This window comes from Acinonyx jubatus, chromosome D4, assembly GCF_027475565.1.
Source record: "Acinonyx jubatus isolate Ajub_Pintada_27869175 chromosome D4, VMU_Ajub_asm_v1.0, whole genome shotgun sequence".
In the NCBI taxonomy this organism is placed as follows: Eukaryota; Metazoa; Chordata; class Mammalia; order Carnivora; family Felidae; genus Acinonyx; species Acinonyx jubatus.
Genome location: NC_069391.1, coordinates 37763968 through 37787899, shown reverse-complemented (window position 1 = coordinate 37787899; position 23932 = coordinate 37763968). Strand labels below are relative to the sequence as shown.

The window sequence follows — 23932 nt, the reverse complement described above, 5'->3', positions numbered from 1 at the left end:
TGGAGCCATTAGGATAGCTGCACAGACTGAAAACCTCTCCCAAAATACAAAGATCTCATAAACTGCCTTCTACCCTAGTCCATTCTCCACTGGGCACAGGACTTGGTGCAGAAGGGAATCAGAAGCACCCATAACTGCCTTCACAGCAGTTTATATGTAGGTAGACCCCTCCATGGGCCACTTTTGTATAGCTATTACAATGCTGACTTACTAGCATTTTCTGTTAATAAAGCACAGTTTCATGACAGAAAAATGGAGGAAAAAATTACCTATAGTTTTAACACTCAGAATAATCAGTTAACACATGCAGAATTTTTTTGTGTAGTTTTTGTCTCATAACATATTTTTATACTGTAGATCTTGGTCATCTTTCCTATCAGAACCTGTCAAAAATCTAGCTCATCTGGGGCACCTGGCTGGCTCAGTTGGTAGAGCATGTGACTCTTGATTTCAGGGTTTTAAGTTCAAGCCCCATGTTGGATATAGACATTACTTAAAAATAACTTTTTTTTTACTTTTTTTTTTTTTTTTTTTAAGAGAGACAGCACACGCACACATGTGAACAGGAGAGAGGAGGAGAAGGAGAGATACAATCTTTAGCAGGCTCCACACTCAGTGCAGAGCCCGATGCGGGGCTTGATCCCACAACCCTGGGATCATGACCTGAACCGAAATCAAAAGTCAGACATTCAAGTGACTGAGCCACCCAGGCGCCCCAAAATAAACTTCAAAAATACATCTATCTCATTCCTTTTAACTCCAGCTGTTATTTTTTATCTTGAAACACTAGTCTAAGTCTTACAGCTAAGAAAGTACTTAGTACAACTACACCAACCTCCCTTCAAAGGCTCAAGAGACTCCACTAAATAAAAAATATTTCTTTATATTAGAAATTGGCAAAAAGCTGTTGAGTGATGACCAGAAGAGCACCACTGCCCCGAAAATGCCCAGCTGCCTCCCACCACAGGCATCTCTGCCTGAGGATGCCCCTCTCTAGAATGGGCATCCTAGAATGAGCCCATTCCAGGCTCCTGGAAAGAATGAGCTCCTGGAAAGAATGTGACCCTTTCCTTCCCTGGACCCCCAAGCTTAGCATCATGCATTGCTGGCAGTGGATGCTTTGCTGAATGAACAAATGAATGAAAGAACAAGTGAGAACAAACTCAAAGCTCACATTTAACTTTACCTGAGTTAATTTGCTTTGCCTGAAGGGAGTGTGGCTGTGTTCCTGATCCAATGCTCGGATACATTCCTTCAGCTGCAGAGTAGAATAACAACAAACACATCATATATCACATGCAAAGAGAGAGTTAACAGATCAGACTTTTCTTAAATAAGCCACACTCAGGCAATCCTCCAAAAGGAAGTCAAATGCCCTGGTAGTTTCTTGTCCAACAAGAAGAATCAAGCTAGACTGGGAAACAACATCCTGTGCTGTGTCTAGTTAAGGGCCACCCAACATAAAGGCTGTGATCCTAGAATTAGCCCTGATAGCAGGGAACAGACAAACCAGGTAACTTCCCACAAGGCCCAGAGTCCAAGCTTATGTGGTGGCAGTTCTGGCTTGCCACCTCCCTTTTTCTCATCTCCTCTTATACTATTATCAGCTATGGATGTGCTGAAGTAGAGAGAATATCTACTTGACTCCCTCAACCTCCCTGCTCCCACATGCATACCTATAGGTGTAGATTCAAGTGTAGACTCAGATAAAAGTTTTCTCAGTGGGACAGAAGAAATTCTAGAGTCAGAGCTGGAAAGGAACTGGGAAATCACCTAAGTCTACCTTCTCATTTTATTTTTTACCTTCTTATTTTAAAAAGGCAGGGACTGTGTCCCAAAGGCAAGGACGTATCACTTGCTCCTAGACATAAGCCCCTCAAAAAAGTGCACATTTGAACATCACTAGCGCTCAGAGATCCACATATGTAGACCTCCAGGGGTAACATGCTCATCAGAAAGAACAGAACAGCAAGGGTGAGGGGAACAGGAGGAGGGAGAAGAGATCTCCTATTTCTGAGTCATGTATCTAGGTTAAAATAAAGTAAATGTAAAGCAAGGGAGGAAAGAGGATGGAAAGAATCCTTGGAAGTACCCATGCTGGAGTTCACCAAGAACAGGTAATTAGCCTTGAGAGTTTGCTATGGCTGTTCTTAGTGGCAAATATTGAGGTCCACAGCTAACTCCTCTCTATCCAAAAAGCTGCAGTATATAAGAGGGAACAAGTATCCTCCACTTTCTGAAAGTTCAGGTTATGCCATTTCACTTTTATAAAAGGCCTACTTTAGTACCTGTCTGTGCTAACTAAAAGAAATTTAAAGAGGATTTTCACTTTTATTTTAAAAGGTGAAAAGTAAGGGCCCCTGGATGGTTCAGTCAGTTGAGCGTCTGACTTCGGTTCAGGTCATGATCTCACAGTTTGAGTTCAAGCCCTGTGTCGGGCTCTTGTGCTGACAGCTTGGAGCCTGGAGCTGCTTCAGATTCTGTCTCCCTCTCTCTCAGCTCCTCCCCCACCCATGCTCACACACGCTTTCTCTCCCTCTCTCAAAAATAAACATTAAAAAGTAAGGTGAAAAGTAAAAATAGTATTCAGCGTTTATTCTGCAACAAGCCTTTACAGGTGCAGTGCGTGTACCCTGAGCGGCAAGAGTGGTACCGTCCAACTGCTTCCCAGGGAAGTACATTCAACATCTCAGCAGAACTGTATCTCCATCTGTGTTTTATTTATTTAATTTAATTAACTAACTTAGTATTGAGAGAGAGCGGGCGGGGGAGGGGCAGAGATGGGGAGAGAGAGAATCCCACGCAGGCTCTGTGCTGTCAGTGTAGAGACCAACACAGGGCTGGAATTCAAAAGCTGTGAGATCATAACCTGATCTGAAATCAAGAGTTGGATGCTTAACCAATTGAGGCACCCAGGTGCCCCTTATCTTTTAATAGTTTTTTTTTTTTTTTTTTTTAAGTAAACTCTAAGCCCAATGTGGGCCTTGAACTCACAACCCCAAGATCAAGAGTCACATGCTCCACTAAGCCAGCTAGGCTCCTCCATCTGTGCTTTATTTTGATTTAGTTTGTACACCCATTAGCAAGATGTATCTTAAGGTATCAGAAAAGCCGAAGACAGGCTATTTTTGGCATTTTGGGAATGCACACACTTTTCCCATATAAATTAATGGTAATCACTTCTTTGCCTTATGCCATTTTGGCTTACAAAAGGTTTCATGGGAAAATTCTATTTTCAGATAGAGAAACCTATATAAGGGAATTTCCTCTTTTATTACAAATACCCCAAACTTGAGCACTAGGACAGTTCTCCAAAAGGGACAAACAGGTAGCCAAATCCTGCCCCTGAGTTACATCTGCCCCTTACATACTCAAATCCAAGTGTGGCCACCAATCCCTATGAGTCCTTGAGTCCCTTTAGCCCTGTTGAATCAGAATGGGAAGTATACTTTATTAAACTTATTAAGGGAGAACTAAGGGGAATACCCAAGAAGAAAATAAGGTGTACCTTTGTGCACCTTACAAAGCACACGATTTTTAAAAATTTTTTAAAAATGTTTATTTTTGAGAGAGAGAGAGTGCAAAAAGGGGAAGGGCAGAGAGAGGGAGACACAGAATCTGAAACAGGCTCCAGGCTCCAAGCTGTCAACACAGCCCGACACGGGGCTTGAACCCACAGACCGCGAGATCATGACCTGAACCCAAGACGGATGCTTACCCGACTTGAGTCTCCCAGGCACCCCAAGATTTTTTTAATAAATATTTTTTAAATTTTTATTTATTTTTTTAAATTTTATTTTTTTAGAGAAAGAGAGAGAGCACAAGCAGGAGAGAGGGACAGAGGTAGAGAGAGAAAGCCTCAAGTAGGCTCCAGGCCCAGTGCAAAGCCTGATGTGGGGCTTGATCCCATGACCCTAGGATCATGACCTGAGTTGAAAATAAGAGTCAGATGCTCAACTAACTGAGCCCCCGTGGAGCCCCACAAAGCACAAGACTATGATGCTGTTTTTGAAGGCTTGTTTCTAGGCTCCTTTGCATGCTACTGACCTTGTGAGATAGACATAGTCCAGTCTCAAGAGGTTGTATGACTTCACATGGACTTCTTCCCAGGTTTTATACTTGATTCCTGGACCATAATTTTACATATGAGAATCACAGATTTGTAGCTAGAGAATATGGACCCCTGGCCAGTTCACTTAATCCATCTGAGTCTTAGAAACTTAACCGGTAAATGCTATTGGTTCTGGGGCTCCTTTGAGAAATGGTTGATTACAGGGCTAGGGCAGGGAAAGCATAAAGATGAGTGTGTGACATCTTATAAGGCCAAAAGACAAGGATATGCTCAAAAATGATGGGGGATGAGGAGCCTAGGTGGCTCAGTCAGAGCCTGAGACTTCGCCTCAGGTCATGATCTCACGGTTTGTGAGCTCGAGCCCCGTGTCAGGTTCTCTGCTGTCAGCCCAGAGCCTACTTCAGATCCTCTGTCCCTCTCTCTCTCTGCCCCCTCCCCTGCTTGTGCTCTCTCTCCCTCTCTCAAAATACATAAACAACAACAAAAAATGATGAGGGCATATATATCAAAATGATACAGGAGCCAACTTGAAAGAGCTCACAATGGCCAAATCTGGGACAATCTGAGCAATAAAATAATGATAGAAATGTATTATAATCTAGCAAATAAAAGAAATATCCATTTACTGTTATAATCTAATAAATAAATTGGAGAAGAAGGACAGCTCTTTCTTACAGCAGAATTCCAACTAATTAATGTAAAAAGAGTGATAGGAACAGGAAATCCCACCAGGTAAACACCACAATAATTGTTGCAGATTAAGAATCATCAATGGATGCCAAAATTAGGCAGCAAAAGTGTGATGTAAATAGGATATCTGCATAGTTTCAAAGTATCTCCCCATAAGATATTTATTAATTACAAAAGGAAAAATGGTAACATTACGGTGGAGAAACCTAGCACAAACCACCTTAAGTGATCAAAGTGAACATCACCAGTAGTAAGACATACTGATTTCATGCACCACCTGATATGATCCACCAAGAAGGACACAACTTATGTGGTGTTCTTGCTAAAAATTCTTTACCTTGATCGAATCTGAGAAAACATCAGATAAACCCAAATCCACAGACAATCTGCAAAATAAAAGGCCAGCACTCTTCAAAGGTGTTAAAGTCACAGACAACAAAAACTGAGGGGACTATGAAGACAGAACAACTAAATGCAATAAAAGGTCCTGGACCCAAAAAAGGACATCAGTGGGACTACTGGTGAAATTAAAACAAGGTCTGTAGATTAGTTAATAGTATTATTACTTTTTTAAATATTTAAAACTTTTATTTGAGAGAGAGAAAGAGGCAGGTGGGGGGGTGGGGGAGAGAGAGTGAGAGAGAGAATTTCAAGCAGGCACCATGCTCAGCACAGAGTCTGACACAGGACTCGATCCCATGACCCTGGGATGACTGAAATCAACAGTTGGACATTCAACTGACTAAGCCATCTAGGCACCCCTTTAAAATTTTTCTTTTTTTAGTTAATAGTATTATAACCAATGTTAATTTCCTGATTTAGAGCATTTTATTCTGGTCACGTAGGATGTTAATATTATGGATGCTGGGTGAAGGAATGCTGGGCATTTATTTTTGCATCTTTTTGTAAACTTAAAATTATTCAAAAATTAAAAAGATAAAGATAGATGCTCTCTCACCTTTCTAGCCTTGCAATTTATCCTTCATGAGGCCTAGAAATAAAGTACCTAGCTAGAGACTTCAGTTCTGGTCAAAAGGACTTAAATAATATGGAGGAGCACAGGCAGCACTGTAGAGCTGCAAAAAGGAATAAGGAAGATCTTTATATAGAACCGTGTAGGGAGCTCCAGGATACTGGTCAGGGAAAAAAGCAAAGTGTTTACAGTATGCTACCCTTTTGCTTCTGAGAACAGTGTTGAATACATATATATTCAATGTACTGAATGTGTGTGTGTGTGTGTGTGTGTGTGTGTGTGTGTGTGTGTTTATCAAGTGACTTTGCAACACAGTATTAGGACTACACATCCCTAACCAGATACAATTTAAGAGTGAAAAAGAAACTGCAAAGAAATATTAATTTGAATTCAGTAATCATATTATGAGTAGTGTTAGGATTATTTTGAAATGTATACATACTGAAGTAGAGCTAATAAATTAATGTTAGGAACTAAGAATTCTAGCATAGGAGAGAAGGGAAATATAAATTCAAAAAAGTTAACCAAAACCCTTGTAATCTTAATTTTGAATTAATTTATTAGTATGAATCCCTGATCTACCTTCCCTTTCAAAAAAAATCTATTTCCTAGCTCTGTCTACTAACCCACTTATGGTATAAGCACCCCTAGTGCCCCTTAATGGTCTCTAAATGCCATTTCCTTCTAAAACCAAGGCTTGTTGAAGAACTGGCTGATTCAAGGTCTGGAAAAGGAAACGTACAAGATGAGCATAGATTATCTTGTCATACCAGAAAGCCAGGAAGCTATTCGAGACTAAGAGGGCTGGTCAAAAAAACAAAGGAACATACTTGAAAAAGCTCCCACTGGCCAAATATGTACAATTTAAATAGCAAAAAAGAATAATGATTATAATGAGTTTATAATAATACAAAAAAAAAAGTAAATAACAAACTCATTGGTCATGTTTAGGTTACTAGGACACCAGTCATTCTGCAAAATGGTGAGTAAAGGCAAAGAAGCAAGAATTTATCTGGTATCTACTGTATGAACTATATTTCAGAATCAGACAGTTGAGGGAAAGTTCTTTCCAGCTAATAAAGAAGGAGTATTAGAATATCATCATTTTGGAATCTCTAATAAAACAGCAGATACAGGCGATGTTCATCAACGGCTGCTAAAACCACTCAATGAAAAAGTCTGATAGGAAACTATAATGGAGGAATTAAGCTGACACTTGAATTTTTCTCAATTCTTAAAAAATCACAAAGAGAGAAAAGCAGACATTCTGTACCTCCTGACATGTTCCTATAGGAAGTCTAAAAACTACCCATGAATTCTTGTCAAAAAACAGAACCCCAATCTCATCAAGCTTCTAGAACAGTGCTTTCCCAATAGAAATGTTAGCCACAAATGCAAATCATACGTGTAATTTAAAATTTCACATTAAAAAAATGAAATTAATCTTTTTTTAAGTTTATTTATTTATTTGAGAGAAAGAGAGAGAGCGCGCGCGCGCACATGCGCTCATGAGCAGGAGAGGGGCAGAGAGAATCCCAAGCAGGCTCCATGCTGCCAGCGTAGAGCTTGACACGGGGCTCAATCCCACGAACTTCAAGATCATGACCTGAACCAAAACCAAGAGTCTGATGCTTGGCCGAATGAGCCATTCAGGCACTCCAAATTAATCTTAATTACATGTTATGTAATCCAATACATCCAAAATGTTATTTCATTGTGTAATCAATATGAAAAATATTAATGAGATATTATGCCTGCTTCAAGATCCAGGGTGTATCTTACACTTAGAGCATATCTCAGTTCAGACTGGCTACGTTTGAAGTGCTCAATAGCCACATGTGGCGTAGTAGCTACTGTACTGTACAGCACAAACACAGACCTTAACCACTTTACAGAAAATAGAGAGAACAGAGTGCCATGTTAAACATCAACATGGGGATGCAGTCAACCTAATCCAGAATGCAGGAAATCTTATAGGACAAGTGACCCAGTTTTCTTGAACAAATACATTGATATTAAAGAGAGAGAGAGAGAATGGAAGAACTGATATGGAATAAAATAGACTATCAGAAATGATCCAAGGGTCCTGTTTGCATCTTGATTTGAACAAACCAACTGTGAAAAGCCATTTATGGGACAACTGGAGGAAGGATAACATTTACTAGATAATAGATAATATAACATAATTATTTCTTTAGGTGTGATAATGGCATTGCAGGTATATTTAAGAAAGTATGAGCCCTCATCTCCTTGAGATAATGAAATATTTGTGGAAGACATGACAGGATGACAGGATTTGCTTTACAATAATCCAAGGGAAGGGTTAGTTAGATTTTTCACATGTTGAAGCTGGGTGCAAGTATTTGGGAAGTCATTAAATGATTTATTCTACTTTTGTATGTTTGAAAACTTAATACAATCTAAAAATTTGATGAGAGGGAGAAAGCTTACCTAAGTTAACCATTTAGCAGCTGCAGAAATACTTGTGTGTTCCTTTGCTGAGAATCTGATTGGGCAGCCTCTGCCCAATTCCAACCTTGGAATTCCACTGCCAGACTCTAAGAGCATGCCCTTGCTCTACTGATTCCACCCAACCACCCTCACCCACTCTGGCTGCATGTAAAGAGGGACAAAATCTCTCAGGAAGGATTTTTAAAAATTTTTAAGTTTTTAATTGTTTGTTTGTTTATTTATTTATTTTTGAGAGACAGAGAGAGAGGGAGGGAGGGAGGGAGGGAAAGAGAGGGAGGGAGGGGCAGGGGCAAGGGCAGGGGCAAAGAGAGTGGGAGACACAAAATCCGAAGCAGGCTCCAGGCTATGAGCTGTCAGCAGAGCCTGACACGGGGTTCGAACTCATAGATCATGAGATCATAACCTGAACTGAAGTCGGACTCTTAACTGACTGAGCCACCCAGGTGCCCCTCAAGAAGGATTTTTAGATTAAAGTTGTCAAACAACTTACAGCCAGAAGACTCTGGTTTATTTCTGCACCTTCCATCTTTGTCTGTCTATCTGAGTCTCTGGCGTCTGCTGCTCTTTCACTGCCAGCCAAGTCAATAAAAGAGATCCTAGAGAAAAGACACAGCAAAGGTAACTTCTTTGGGGCTTTGGTTTATTTTTACAACAGTCAGCATTTTGTGGCGGCAGGAAGAAATTAACACTGGCCCATCCTCAGGAAAGAAAAGACATTACTGTCAGCTTTCCAAAAGTATTTTAAGATCCTGATCTGTCAGCTGTTGATAGCACTGTTCAGACACTTCCATTGGTTTTAATCATTTGTGAGAAAGTATGACTAAAATTAATAAAACATTCTTCCCCCCCCCCAAAAAACCCCGCCATTCTTCCCATAAAGCTAAATGACTGCAATGCAAATCACATATGTGACCACTTAGATAATTAAATAGAAACTTCTGTGGGCTACTTTCCAGCCAAAAAAATAAAAAGAAAAGAAAGAAAAGTTTAAGGAAAAAAAAAGAAAAGAAAAAGACTCATTACTGAGAGGTGAGATAGGCTCATCCATCAGTGTGGCAGAGTTTGCTAAGATAGCACCAGAGAAGCAATGAATGTACTCATTTGTCTTATGGCTTCTTTCAAGAAGGCTAGATTAATTCTCTCTCCCCCCTCCCCTTTTTTTTTTGGCCTGTAAGCTGAGATGCATTTCCTACTATTCCTTTGCTGATACTGTGTTTCATGTTAGAAGCAATCAATGTCCCTTTTAATAACTTAGGCTTGACCAACAATAGGTCATTACTTCATGGTTAATCAACTGATGGCACTTTAATACAATGATTTATTTCAGGGCTAACAACTCTACTCTGTATCCCTGATATTTATTAAAAACTCCATGGTGGCAGAGTGTTCTGTTGTTGATAACACATATTTCAAAGTCATGTTACGGAAAGGCAGACAATGCAGTTCCTTGCATATTTCCAGCTCACCTGCCAAATGTCCTCTTGGCTGAATCTTTGATCTGAATTTGGATGATAGCATGGGAGCGGGAGGAGTCTGCATTAACTCCAGTGGCCCCAGTGCTGCGCTCCTTGCTGCCTTTCAGAATCACCTGAAAATAAAATCCATAGGGTGATTTCCCCAAGAAATAAAAAAGCCCTCTGGTTTCTAAGAGTTGGCTGAGAGCAACAGAGACCAGGCATATACCTTTGTCAGTACACTGCAGTCATTTTCCTTCTAAGCAGAAAGCTGCCTAAACATTAAATCATACAGAGTAAATACCCAACAGCAATGCAAACAATGTGGAATACTCACCTTGGGGGAAAACATTTAATAGCTGAAGAGCTAATTTACTTCTTGATCTCATAAACTCTTTTTTATACCTTTGATAGATTTAGCCTGACTACAATCTCCAGGGCATGACTTGTCTCCAAAGCAAGGTCCCACAGTAGCCATCTATCTTAGTAACTAAAGCAAAGGACAGAAATGTGTATCACAGAATGACTAATACACAGGGAAGAAAAAGAGGGAGAGAGAGACAGAATCCCAAGCAGGCTCCACACTGTCAGCCTGTCAGCTCAAGCCTGATGTGGGGCTTGAACTCACAAACCACGAGGTCATGACCTGAAATCCAGAGTTGGCTGCTTACCCTACTGAGCCACCCAGGTGCCCCTAGAATTGTATTTTAAAATCAAATTTAGAATATTTTAGATGCACTCATTTTGTAAATAGCTTGCTAAAAGTGTAATAGCTCTATCCGATGAATCTTTTTATAAAGAGAAGAACCTGTTAATTTATAACACTGTACTGTCAACTGCAGAGCTAGTATGTTACTGCTAATTAGAAATCATAAGAGTGATAGTAGTCCCTTACACTGGGTGTGGCAGGTCCCCCTGCCCTGCACTGCTAACTAAGCTTGGATGCTGGCTAGGCTGCTTCAGGCACATCTGTAACTGAACCACCTAGTTCAAATGTACTTCTTTATCCTGGCCTCTCTCCTGTCACTCTTTGTGCATACATAGACTAATGCAAGGATGATGTGTAATGTTCTTTTTATCAAACTTTTCTTTTTTCTCTATTAGAAAAGAAAGACATGCTTACTGTGGAAAACTTGGAAAATGTAGGAAAACTATCAACAAGAAAATATATACCTCACATAAATCCAGAGTAAACAAGATTCTGGTGTATTTCCTTCTAGTTTTAGGGTTCTCACACCTCTTTTTGTTTTTTGCTTGTTGGTTTTGGTCTTTTACAAGCCCCACGAAGAGACAGGGGAGATCCTTTAAATCTCTACATTTGTATAAACAATATGCTTGATAAGGGAAGAAAGAGAGAAGTTAGTGACTTACCCGAGGTCACATAGGTCAAATATCGTCAGGCTAGGGATAGAAGCCAGGTGGCCTCTGCCACGTGACAGTAATGATGCTAGGGACACACAGCTGAGAAAGGCCTCAAGGCCTAGCTAGGCACAGAGGATACAGACAGACACTTAGAAGATGGTTTGTGGTTCACCCCCAGGGAAGTCAAGAAAAGTTGGCTTCTGGGGTTCTGTTATAAAGTTTTACACTTGGTTTTTCATGCACCTTGTCCACCTTATCCATCATGATGCATTAGGTACCTGTGAGTACATCCCAGAAAACCTAATGTGTTGAGGATACCTTTCCTGACTAATGACTTTTAGGGAAGGCATGAAGGATTTCTGGTTCTGGTTCAGTTTCCTCAGCTTCAGAAACAGGCTACAATAACCATGCCTTTCAGAAAGTGAAATAAAGCACCTGGGCTCTGACGAGTAAAAATGACTCCGTTTATAAAGATCATCAGATAGATCAACTTTTTTTAATATTTATTTTTATTTAAAAAATTTTTTTAAGTTTTTTTTTTTTTTTTTTGAGAAAGACAGAGACAGCACAAGCAGGGGAGGGGCAGAGAGGTAAAGAGAGAATCCCAAGCAGGCTCTATGCTGCCAGCACATATAGCCCAACACAGGGCTCGAACCCACAAAACTGTAAGATCATGACCTGAGCTGAAACGAAGAATCAGACACTTAACCACACTGAGCCATCTATGTGTCCCAATGTTTATTTATTTTTGAGAGAGAACATGAGTGAGGGAGGTGCAGAGAGATGGGGACAGAGAAGTGGGCTTCATGCTGGTAGCAGAGAGCCTGATGTGGGTCTCGAACGCACAGCCCTGAGATCAAGAGTTGCATGCTCCACTGACTGAGCCAGTCAGGTGCCCCAAGAACAAACATTTTTGTGTAAACTTCCAAAACTTTATTTCTTTTCAGAAATGTAAAACAGAGTTTCCTGGGGAAATAGAGCTTTGCAGATCAACATGAGACTCCACGGGCTCCCCAGTACAAGTGAACCAAAAAGAAAAAAGAAGAAGAAAAGGGAAAAACAAAATATTTGGGGGAAAATGCAAGTCTAGGAGCCAAGCAAAAATAGTGCAATCAACTGAAAAATCAGTAGGCTTCCTTTTCCTCTACCACTTCCTCCTTCTTGAATTCTTCCTTCTGTAACTCAAGTCTATTGGGCAAATTTCTAAATCTAGGTCCTTTAGACAAAACATGTTATGTGAGTAGTGAAATGGGGAACTGCCACCAAAGAAACTAAAGACAACTGCTCAATTCTGTTGCCTGGGTAACATTCAGGGACATTATTAATAAAGACTATTAATAAGAACAGATGTGGCGAATTGAACTAGTGTCACACCAACCATTTTCTATATGTTATCTCATTTCCTCCTGTATCATCCAACCCAATCATCTACTATCATCCACATGTTTCAGGCTCAGAAAGGGAAAGGACATGCTGAAGGATACATGGCACCAGGACCCACCTCTGTATGGTTATAAGGCTTTAATCACTAAGGTTTCTGTGCATATACTGAAGGAGGGCTAGGAGCATGTCAGTAGCATAGGCACTGTGTGCATAGTAAGTCTCTACCACTGGCATACAACGAGGCTCACCTAGGGGAAGCTTTTGCCATGTGGGCCTCCGTTACCAATTGCGATTAGGGCAATGATAAAATATGAAACAGGTTTATGAGAAGTTTGAGAATGGATGCCCATAAGTACATAAAGTGGCTATCGAAATGACTTAAAAATCTGTAAATCTGGGGCGCCTGGGTGGCTCAGTCGGTTAAGCGGCCGACTTCGGCTCAGGTCATGATCTCTCGGTCCGTGAGTTCAAGCCCCGCGTCGGGCTCTGTGCTGACAGCTCAGAGCCTGGAGCCTGTTTCAGATTCTGTGTCTCCCTCCCTCTGACCCTCCCCCATTCATGCTCAGTCTCTGTCTCAAAAATAAATAAACGTTAAAAAAAATCTGTAAATCTCTACAACTGAAAAAATACTCATCAATTCCCTGACAGAAGAAATCTTGATTCCACAACTGAGAAATATGAGGAGTCAGTGCATCCTCGGTAAAGGCAGGGAAGACCTTGTGTCTGCATTGTTAAGCCCAGGTAATAAAATACACTTGAAGGAGAGAGTTCCTGGAAGAAGGACAATCCTGTGGGAAAAATACGGCTGCTAGTTGTGCAGGCATGCAAGTGGCCATGCCTGAGTGAACCTGAGGGTGATCTGTGAGGGTGACACTCAAAGATGACACCTGAGGGTGACACTTGAGCAAACACATGGGTGATACTTGAGCGAGAATGTACAGTAACACCTGAGAAAGTGCAACACCTGAGTTAGCAAGTGCTGTTGTTTCGAGTGAGTAAATGTTCATGAGGGCATCCATAATTTATATCAACTTTCCATCTTGATCTCAACTGACTTCTTGTAGACTGAGAGTATCGATGGTGATGATATAAAACACTAACAAGAAACTTCTTTCTGCTTTTTTTTTTTAGTTAATTTTTTGAGAGAGAGAGAGAGAGAGAGAGAGAGAGAGAGAGAGAAAACAGGGGAGGGGCAGAGAGAGAGGGAGAGAGAGAATCCCAAGCAGGCTCTGTAGTCAGCACACAGCCCGATACAGGGCTCAAACTCACAAACCATAAGATCGTGACCTGAGCCGAAATCAAGAGTTGGATGCTCAACCAACTGAGCCACCCAGGTGGCTTTTCTTAGGAAAGATATCTTAAGATAGAGCAGTACCATAAACTCTTCCAAAGGTAGTGGGAGTGATATGACACCAGACTTCCCATTAACACAATTATGGCCATAGCTAAGGGAAAGGGACCTCCTCCTAAACATCTCTTCCTTTCCCATTCAGTTGGTTAAATCTTCAGGGATAAAGGCATCATGGGCAGTAACTCTCCTGTCAAATGAAGGAATGGCTGGGGGAGGTGGGGGCAAGAGAACCACAGGGAACAGGAATATAAGAAACAATTTTCTTAGGACTCCACAATGGAGGGCACTTTGGACAGGTTAAGAATGGTCACAATCTTGGGGCACCTGGGTGGCTTAGTCGGTTGGGCAACCAACTTCACTCAGGTCATGATATCACAGATCGTGAGCTCGAGCCCCGCATCAGGCTCTGTGCTGACAGCTCAGAGCCTGGAGCCTGCTTCGGATTCTGTGTCTCCCTTTCTCTCTGCCCCTCCCCCACTCATGTTCTATCTCTCTCCTTCAAGAGTAAAAAAACATTAAAAAAAAAAAAAAAAAAAAGAATGGTCACAATTTCAGGGCACCTGGGTGGCTCAGCTGGTTAAGTGTCTGACTTTGGCTCAGGTCGTGATCTCATGGTTCATGAGTTCGAGCCCCGCTCAGGCTTTGTGCTGTCAGTGCAGAGTTTGCTTCAGATCCTCTGTCCCCCTCTCTTTACCCCTCCCCTGCTCTCTCTCAAAAATAAATAAACATTGGGGAAAAAAAAAGGGGCGCCTGGGTGGCTCAGTCAGGTAAGTGTCTGACTTCGGTCTGGGTGTTGCGGTTTGTGAGTTCCAGCCCCATACTGGGCTCTGTGCTGACAGCTCAGAGCCTGGAGCCTGCTTCAGATTCTGTGTCTCCCTCTCTCTGCCCCTCCCCCACTCATGCTCTGTCTCTGTCTCTCAATAATAAATAAAAGTTAAAAAAAAAAAAAAAAAGAATGGTCACAATCTCAGGGAAGCCCCTTCAACACATCCCACAAACTTTTGTTGCGCACTTGATTTTACAATTCCTAGAAAGGGGCCCTTGGCTCTTAAGTAACTCTAAAATAGCCACACTCATGTGCTATCCTCAGATGTTTTATCCCAGGACTTAAGAATATAATAGTCACACAAATATGAGGTCTCAGGCCTTAAGCAAAATTTACTTATTTGTCCTAGGAAAAAGAAACTGTTAGAAAAAGACATCAGTGGTGGGCCACCCTGCCATTTCATACACCCAAATCCCTGGAAAGGTGTATTGTGAAGCTGTTCTAAAGGAACGTCTGGTCAAGTACCTGGCCTGTCCTTCTAGCCTTCTTTCTTTGACTCTAGCCAGGCTTGCTACTAAAAGAATACTGTAAGGATGATTATAATGGCTGCAGGCTGCATGTCAGAATCATGTGGAGAGCATTTAAAATGACATATACCTTCATACATTGCTGCTGGGAATGTAAAACGGCACAGCCACTTTGGAGAACAGTTTGGCAGTTCCTCAAAAAGTATGACCCAGCAATTCCATTCCTAGGCATAGACTCAAGAGAACTGAAGACATACGTCCACACAAAAACTTGTACTATGAATGTTTATAGCAGTATTATTCATAACAGTGCTTCTATAAAAGTAAAAACAACCTCTGTGTCTATTAACTAATGAATGGATGAATAAAATATGAATAATATGGGGCACCTAGGTGGTTCAGTCGACTGAATGTCTGACTCTTGATTTCAGCTCAGGTCATGATCCCAGGGTCGTGGGATCAAGCCCTATGCTGGGGTCTGAGCTAAGCATGGAGATTGTTTGAGATTCTCTCTCCCATTGCCCCTCTTCCCCACTCACAAGCTCACTCTCTCTTTCCCTCTCTAAAATAAATATATATATGAATAATGTATCCATAATAGAATATTATTCAGCCACAAGAATGAATGAAAGTACTTTCATATGCTACAACATGGGTGAGCTTTGAAAATCTGTTAAGTGAAAGAAACCAGAGACAAAAGGTTGCATATTGTAGGATTCCATATATGCTATGGCCAAAATGGGCAAATTCAAAGAGACAGAAATTAGTGGCTGCAAGGCCTGGAGGCAAAGGAAATACGGAGCAACTGCTACTGGTACAGGGTTTCATTCTGAAGTGATGAAAATGTTCTGGAATTAGATAGAGGAGATGGCTGCACAACTTTCTGAATATACTTTAAAAATCACTTTAACTGCATATTTTAAAAGGGTGATTATTTTATGTGGATTATATTTTAATAAGAAAATTATATTTAAAAACACTGAAGCATATACTTTAAAAAGGTGAATTTTACGGTATGTGACCAATATTTCAGTTCAGGATAACACTAATATCTACATCTAGGCCTGACTGATTTAAAAGATTCTGATTTCATTGACCTCAGAGTCAAGTAAGCATTTAAAGACACTGCGGTGAAACTAGAAAGGCAAGCCACAGAATGACACAACATGTTTATGACACAAAAAACAAATGACTCACATTTGTATATACACATCAGTAAGAAAAAGACAGACAACCCCAAAATGAGGAAAAGACCCTAACTGGCATTCCCCAAAGAGGAAACCCATAAGATAAATTAAAAATATGAAAAGCTATTCAATTTATTTCTCAATCAGCAAAATGCAAAATAAAACTACAATGAGATATAATTAAACAATTCCAGACTGGCAAAAATTTGAAAATCAACAGGAAGTCTTGGCGAGGATGAAGAACAATGGGATTGCTCATACACCACTTGTGGTAGCATACAGAGCTTTGGAAAGCTAATGAAGTGGAAGATCTGCATGTCCTCACAACTAGAACTGTACCGGAACACAGGTATAAGGACATTTCACAGTTACAATGTTCAGAAGAGCCCCCCAAATAGAAACAACCCCAGCTGTCCATTAACAGAATGGTTAAAAGGTGGCATATTCATATGATTGAAACTATATAGCAAATAAGAACAAAACTACAGCCATGTGCAAAAACATAGACTGAACTCAAAAGCATAATGATGAGCAAAAGAAGACAAATAATATGGTGTGATTCTATTCATAAAAGTTAAAAAACAGGTGCACAGTAAGTTATATAGTTAATGGATGAATACATAAGTGGTAAAACTATAACAAAGAACAAGAAAGTGATTTAGCATAAATGTCAGGAGTACAGGGGACTGTGACTGGCAAGTTGTATAGGGGTTTATGGGGTGCTGAAATGTTCTATTTCTTAATCTGGGTAACTGATTATGAAAGTGGTTGTTTCTTTATTCTATACTATACTACACTATACACATTCAGGCTTTAAGCATATTTCGGTATAGGCTATTTTTCACAATAAAGTGATCTAAGTGGTTGAGGAGCACTGCATTAAAGGACAATTCAACAAAAATATATTTGTACATAAATTAATAAATTCGCAAAGGAAAAAAAATGATTTTAAACCGTTTGAACAGTGGATATCTCAGTGGGGAGTAGGGAGTTTTATACAGTAAGTTGGAAGTGGCCTGTATTCTTCTATCTTCTTACATATTTTTGCAAGGTTTGTATCTAGTAATGAGCAAGTGTTAAAAGATAACTTTTTAGAAGCTTTTTCAAATTTATTTGAGAGAGAGACAGACAGTGCCCCTAAAAGAACTTTTCATGAAAGATTTGGAAATGTCTTTGGAAGGATATACAAAAAAACTTGCCTCAGTTTTAAAAGGGAATAGAAGGGATATTTTTATTGTACCTCTTGAATTCCGAACCCATGTGAAAATTACTATTAAAAAAAATTTTTTTTAAGTAATTTCTGCACCCAATGTGGGGCTCAAACTCATGACCCAGAGATCAAGAGTCACATGCTCTACTGAGTCAGTCAAGTGCCCCTTACCCATTAAAATTTTTACTTAAAAGTAAGAATATTTCGGGGCACCTGGGTGGCTCAGTCAGTTAAGTGTCCAACTCTTGACTCCAGCTCATGGTCTCACGGTTTGTGAGTTCAAGCCCCACATTAGGTTTCTGTGCTGACAGTGTGGAGCTTGCTTAGGATTCTCTCCCTCTCCCTCTATCTGCCCCTCCCCTGCTGACTCTCTCTCTCTCAATATAAGTACATAAACTTAAAAAAAGAATATTTCTCTCCAGTAGCTTTTCCCACTACCATAGATATACACATTAGCAGTCTGTCAAGCTAGCACAAGAGTAGCCTCTCATGCACAAGGTTCTCCCACACACTCTGTGGCACTTAGACAACAACCCTGTACAGAAAGGAGCTATCCTCTTAGAGGACTCACATTTTACAAATGTTAGGTAGCATGCTTGTCATGGCCCTCTGGCTAAATTCCATTATTCTTGCTAGATAGCAAAATGAATTCTTTCCCTGTACTTAGGTTACTATCATGGGGTAGTAAGGAAGAGTTACCTCTAAGAGGAGCTCCACACTGTCCACCTGAAGCTCTTGCAGTCCCACTATCTGTACCACGTGGTTGCTATCTTCTCTTGCAAAGAGCCTGCAGACACAAGAACATGGTTGGTACAGCAGACCTGCTATAATGGACTTTGTTCTTGCCTCCCCAGAGACCTTCCACCATTTCCCTATTAGGTAGCAGTTCTGTTATTTGAGTGAGATTGATGTGTATCCTCCACGCCCCCCCTCGCACACCTCCTGATCACAGCCCTGGGCTTCAGAGATGGTCCTTGACTATTGTAAACAAATCGACATCTTTGGCTACAATTAAAAGAATGAACATATAATGCAGACATATGCCAATCAACAGATGGTATATTCCTGGCTTTAGTGATTGGTTCAGGAGTGGATATGGGATCTCTGCTGGTCCAATCAAAATAGTTCTTGTCTCTGGTCGTTAGGTGCCTGGGGGTGAGGTGCTGGTGCTCTTTCTGGAAGTGAAAGTATGTGGCCCTGGGAGCAGTGGCAGCCATTCCGTATCTGCTAGAGGGCCAATTTTGAAAGCTAACATCATAGAAGGTAGAGCAGAGAGATGTACAGAAACTGGGTTCTACTCTATTTCCAACATAAGGAGTCTTCATATATCTTCCAAGGGAGGAAGGAAGAGCTGGTGCTATAACTGAATTTCTCAGGCCTATGTATAAGGCTATGGTCTATCATCATCATTAAACCAGATATATCAAGGGGCATATATTGAATCTATCAAAGACTCAAAGATTATTTTTCTCCCTTAATAAGATACTGATTAAGGTTAAGAATGGAATTCCACTTTATACCCAAAAAAGGAAATGATTTTCTCAAAAATGTTTTCTTAGTTTGTTTCACCCCAAATTTCCGAATTTTTACAGAACTGGAGAAAAACAGCTTCACCAATCCCCATGACCTATCAGAAACTAATTCTATTAGAACAGTCAGGCTTCTGGAATAAAAGAGGGATCAAGCTTTCAGAGCCCTCAGGTCATTCCTAAACATACAGGCCCTATGCCCTGAGCTCACCCCAGAACAGTTCCTAATGGACAGCCCAAAATGTACTTCTAGCTTTTTAAATTCTATAAGCCAGAAATGTATTTCTATCACTTTTTATGCAAGGCTATAAAAACAATTTATCCTCTACTTTAAGAGTTAATTTGTGGGGGGGGGGGTTGCTGGGGGGCTCAGTCAGTTGGTTTGGCTTCTGACTCTTGATTTCAACTCAGGCCATGATCTCACCATTCGTGAGTTTGAGCCCCGAGTTGGGCTCTGTGCTGACAGTGCACAGCTTGCTTGGGATTCTCTCTCTCCCTCTCTCTCTGTCCCTCCCCCACCTCTCAAAATAAATAAACTGAAAAGAATGCAAATACACAGGGCAATATATCTGAGTCATTCATTAAAGAACCGCACTCACAAATAACTAGATATCCTGACTGTCCCTTCACCCAAAGAAACCAACAAACTAGACACAGAGAGACAGACACACACACACAGCACAACAGCTTTTATCCCCTTGCCGACTGTTCTTTAAACAAAGAGGACTTCAACTTCCTGCATTTTGACCTCAAACTTTCTAAATGATTAAGTTCATTCCAGCGTATCATACTCTTAACTCTGGGAAAAGACCATGCAGGCAAAGCATCCCCAGAAGGGAACACAAATTACCCCCTCAAGCAATAAAGGACTGTCCCAAGCCAGCAAGACTCTATCCATGATTGGCCCTAAGACAATGATCAACTTGACTTCACTGCCCACCTGCACAAACCCATTGACCTTTGTCCCACTTTCTCCTTATATAAACCTAGAAGTATTTTCGGCACTTTGGAGGCGATCTTTGAAATGTTAGTCCGTTGTCTTCCTGGTGGTAGCCCCACTGAACTAAATTCCTTTCTTGTTTCACCACTACTTGTTTCTCTGCCTTTGGATTTTGTTGGTGGCTAGTGGTTGAACCTGGTCTGTTTGAGACCTCCAGAGCCAGATGCTCTTGCCAGTGTCCAGCTGCATTCTGACTGGAAAGGTCTCCTAAGTAATAGTGTTGGGGCCTTGGAAGAGAAGCTGTGATTGAACTAACTTGAAGCTTCAAAAACCAACAGAGGGTAATAAAGAAAAGCAACTCTTCTCCAAACCAAACCTAGAGCAGAACCCTCCTTTATTTGGCAGTTGCTGTGTCAGGACTAAACCCTGAACACCTGTACATCCTCTGAATTGTGGCATACCTAAAGGTCCCCTTTTCTTGGAATAGTCCACAGATGGTGGTCTGCCTAAGCCCAGTTGATGGCTTCTCCAGTTTCACTACTCAATACTCTTATAGGTAACAAAGGCAAGCTGAGAGCATAGTACAAGCTAACACCCCCACCCCCCCATCCCCCAGGTGGGATTTGTAAAACATTCCTCAGGCACTCTTGGCTGCCCAAGAACAAAGGAAAGGGAAAAACAAATGGTTAACTGATAGAGATCATCATGCAGGACAAGAGTTTGCATCAGTTTGCAACTGTCTTAATAATTTACAAGTAAAAAGGCAATCTCCAGAAACCTATGGACTCAATTTCCTAGAGCCCTAACCTCATTCTCCCCTCCACAGGATAGAAAATCTTATATAATCAGTCACTCTTCCCAACCCCAGTGCAGCTCTTTCTGCCACGGATCCTGTCCTCGTGCTTTAATAAAACCACCTTTTTGCACCAAAGACATCTCAAGAGTTCATTCTTGGCCATCTTGGCTCTGGACCCCAACCCTTCAAACATCAGCACCTTTGGCATGGGGGCCTGCCCTATCACACTCTACTGAACTCAGATGCTCTTCTAGCCCAACCCCCATTCCAGTGTTTGCCTGGAATTTGCACATCCTTTTGGACAGCTGTGTAGGGGCTTGGATACCTTTGCTGGGGGCTAGTTTCTGTCACTGATTTAGTTTCCCCAGCCTACCACCATGCTCTGCCCCAATTCCCTTCTCTCCACTTGTGACTGCTCCCAACATGTCACAGTTCTGGTTAATTCGGTTATGACACTCTTTTATCTTTCCACCTCCCCTATTCCATCTCTCCTCCTTATCCTCCCAGTCAGTTGGTACCTTCACAACTTTGTTGTTTCCTGCTCAGTTAAAGTCAGCTCTTTCAACCTAAACAAAACTTTAGGCCAGAAAAATACAATAGGATTTAAATCCATTTCTAAGTTACTGTATTATGTTTCAAGGGCAACAGTTTAAGACTTAGAAGAGTTAGAAGTCTAACGTGAAGAAGAGAGATGTATTTAAAAAAAAATTTTTTTTTTTAACGTTTATTTATTTTTGAGACAGAGAGAGACAGAGCATGAATGGGGGAGGGTCAGAGAGAGAGGGAGACACAGAATCTGAAACAGGCTCCAGGCTCTGAGCGGTCAGCACAGAGCCCGACGCGGGGCTCGAACTCACGGATTGCGAGATCATGATCTGAGCCAAAGTTGGACACTTAACCGACTGAGCCACCCAAGCTCCCCGAGATGTATTTTTTTTAACTGATCTCAGAAAATTATCATTAAATTTACCCTAAGATTATTGAGAAAAAAAAATAAGAGAAAGCAAGAAACATTATTTATAGTTCTTCCAATGTAATAATAGGCAAAAGAATAGGAAGGTATTTAAGTACATGTTGATATCCTGATTTCCTGAAATCATCACCTTTTTGCAGATCAAAGTAAAAGGGATAGTCTTTTGATAAACATACGGATATAGATCACTTAAAAAATACTAATGGAAGGCTAATTTGCATTCTTTTCTAGCTGAACTGATTTAAAAAATATTCATCTAATTCAGGAGACTCATCTCAGAAAAGGGCACTAATATAATAAGACCTTGTATTAAATCCCATGATCATCAATTCTGTGGACCCTCGCTTAAAACAATGATGAACAGATTTGTAGTTTCCCATTCATAACCAGTACCTTTTTCTTCTATTTAAGAGGTCATAAAGCTGTCCACAGTAGATTTCATAAAAGCTGATCCACACAAAGAGGTGCCTTTTTGGCTGGGACACTTCTAGTTGCCTGAAGATCTCTTTGGCAGCCAGAGCATAGAGTCCTGGGTTCTGATGAGTTCCTATCATGGTGTAGGTCTTCCCAGCACCTGTCTGTCCATATGCGAAGCAAGTGGCATTCCCTCTAGGGGAAAAAAATCATTTGTATAACATATACACTAAGAGAAATGTTAATCTACATACAGATTTTTCATTACCAAAGTCAGGTAGAAACAGAATCCTGTTTATAGCTGACAAAATTCAGCTATGAGCATACAATCCTTTAGGGAGAGGAGGGCTTTACATGATAAAAACACAGGAAGAGGAAAAAACATTCTTAAAGCAGCACATGAGTTTTTTAATAGGAATTTTTCATGGAACTGGTTATATGATAAGACAAGTCTGGAAGCAAATAAGAATTCCATGCTAGATGTCCTAGAGAATCTAAGAGATGATTTTGTCTTAATCCGAAAAAGCTTGATGAAAGAAGTAATAGAGAATTAAAATAAATACAAAAATAACAGAAGACCATATGATTAACAGGGTGGTAATGACTACTCATATAAATATTAATGAAGTTTAGATGTGAATAAGCAAGATATTTGAGGAAGGACTCACAGAAGGGTTTTTCTAAGAGCCTCAGTTTTCACTTTCATTAATAAATTAATTAGTTACTTGATTTCTAAGATCCCTTCTAGCTCTGACACCATGTGGTTCTAAGTAAGAATCACTATTCTTGCATGTAGGGTGGGTATGTGCATGGGTATGAGTGTGAAGAACTGCAGAATAAAAGGTTCAGAGGAGAGCTGGGAAACTATCCTGCCAATCACCGCATGTTTTTGAAGGAGCTAGAGGCCAAGATTACCTGAGTATTGGAGGCTCAACTATGTAGTACAGAGTAGAAAATGAACATAATGTTAAGTAATAAGCAGCTATTGCAGACTCTTGAACAGGAAATTGCATGGAGATTAAGGATAAAAGTAGCTACTTGCAGTAAGAAAAAAGTCTGTGAATACACAGAAGTAAGGGAACACTGGAGGTGGGCAGAGAGAAGAACATGAAGAAAGAGGCCTGAAGCCAGAAAGAAACCCAAGAACCAGTAATAGGACAACAGCAAAGGAACCATATAAGTGTGAGAATAAAGAGATGGTAGCTAATCAGATTTAAGCTGTTTGAGCAGAGACCAGGTACTCCTTGTCTTTTGAATCCAGGCTCCCAGTAGTATGGGCATTTGAATACACTAGCAGAGGCACAGATAGGAAAGGATTAATGGAGGAAAATGTAAACACATTGCAGAGGATTTAGTAGAATGAGGGGCACCTGGGTGGCTCAGTGGATTGAGTGGCTGACTCTTGATTTCTGTTGAAGTCATGATCCCAGGATCAAGCCCTGTGCTGGGGTCCACACTAAGTGTGGAACCTGCTTAAGATTCTCATTCTCTCTCTCTCTCCCTCTCTCCCTCTCTCTCTCCCCCTCTCCCCCCTGCTCATGCTCTCTCTCTCTAAAATAAAAAAAAAGATTTAGCAGAATGAGAGTAAAGAATAGTATCTACCTTATCTTCTGAACATTTTAGTGATGATCTTTTTGAAAAACAACAATATGGGCATGAAAAATCTCTTATTACACTTTGCATAATGGATGCACTTAACTTGTAGCTCTCTTATTTTTTAACTGGTACTGTCCTAACATTCAAATTCTAACTTTACAAACTTGCTCTCTTAAAAAGTACTCCCTAAATTTGATATATAAGAAATCAAACCTGAAAGGCATTTCACTTTTTCAG

At 40.6% G+C, this 23932-nt stretch overlaps 1 protein-coding gene across 6 annotated transcripts in view; it reads right to left on the bottom strand.

The window, feature by feature from the left end:
• KIF24 (kinesin family member 24) overlaps window positions 1–23932 on the bottom strand; it is an 87092-nt gene that overhangs the window by 11986 nt on the left and 51174 nt on the right. For 5 of the 6 annotated variants that reach the window (XM_015073232.3, XM_027039302.2, XM_027039303.2 and 2 more), the window contains 5 exons: window positions 22079–22294; window positions 18147–18234; window positions 9674–9795; window positions 8698–8803; window positions 1187–1258 (listed from right to left, as the gene is read on the bottom strand). In XM_015073232.3, coding sequence (XP_014928718.2) covers window positions 1187–1258; window positions 8698–8803; window positions 9674–9795; window positions 18147–18234; window positions 22079–22294 — 604 coding nt within the window. The remainder of the gene's footprint in view (window positions 1–1186; window positions 1259–8697; window positions 8804–9673; window positions 9796–18146; window positions 18235–22078; window positions 22295–23932) is intronic. The other variant, XM_027039304.2, reaches the window with a different exon arrangement.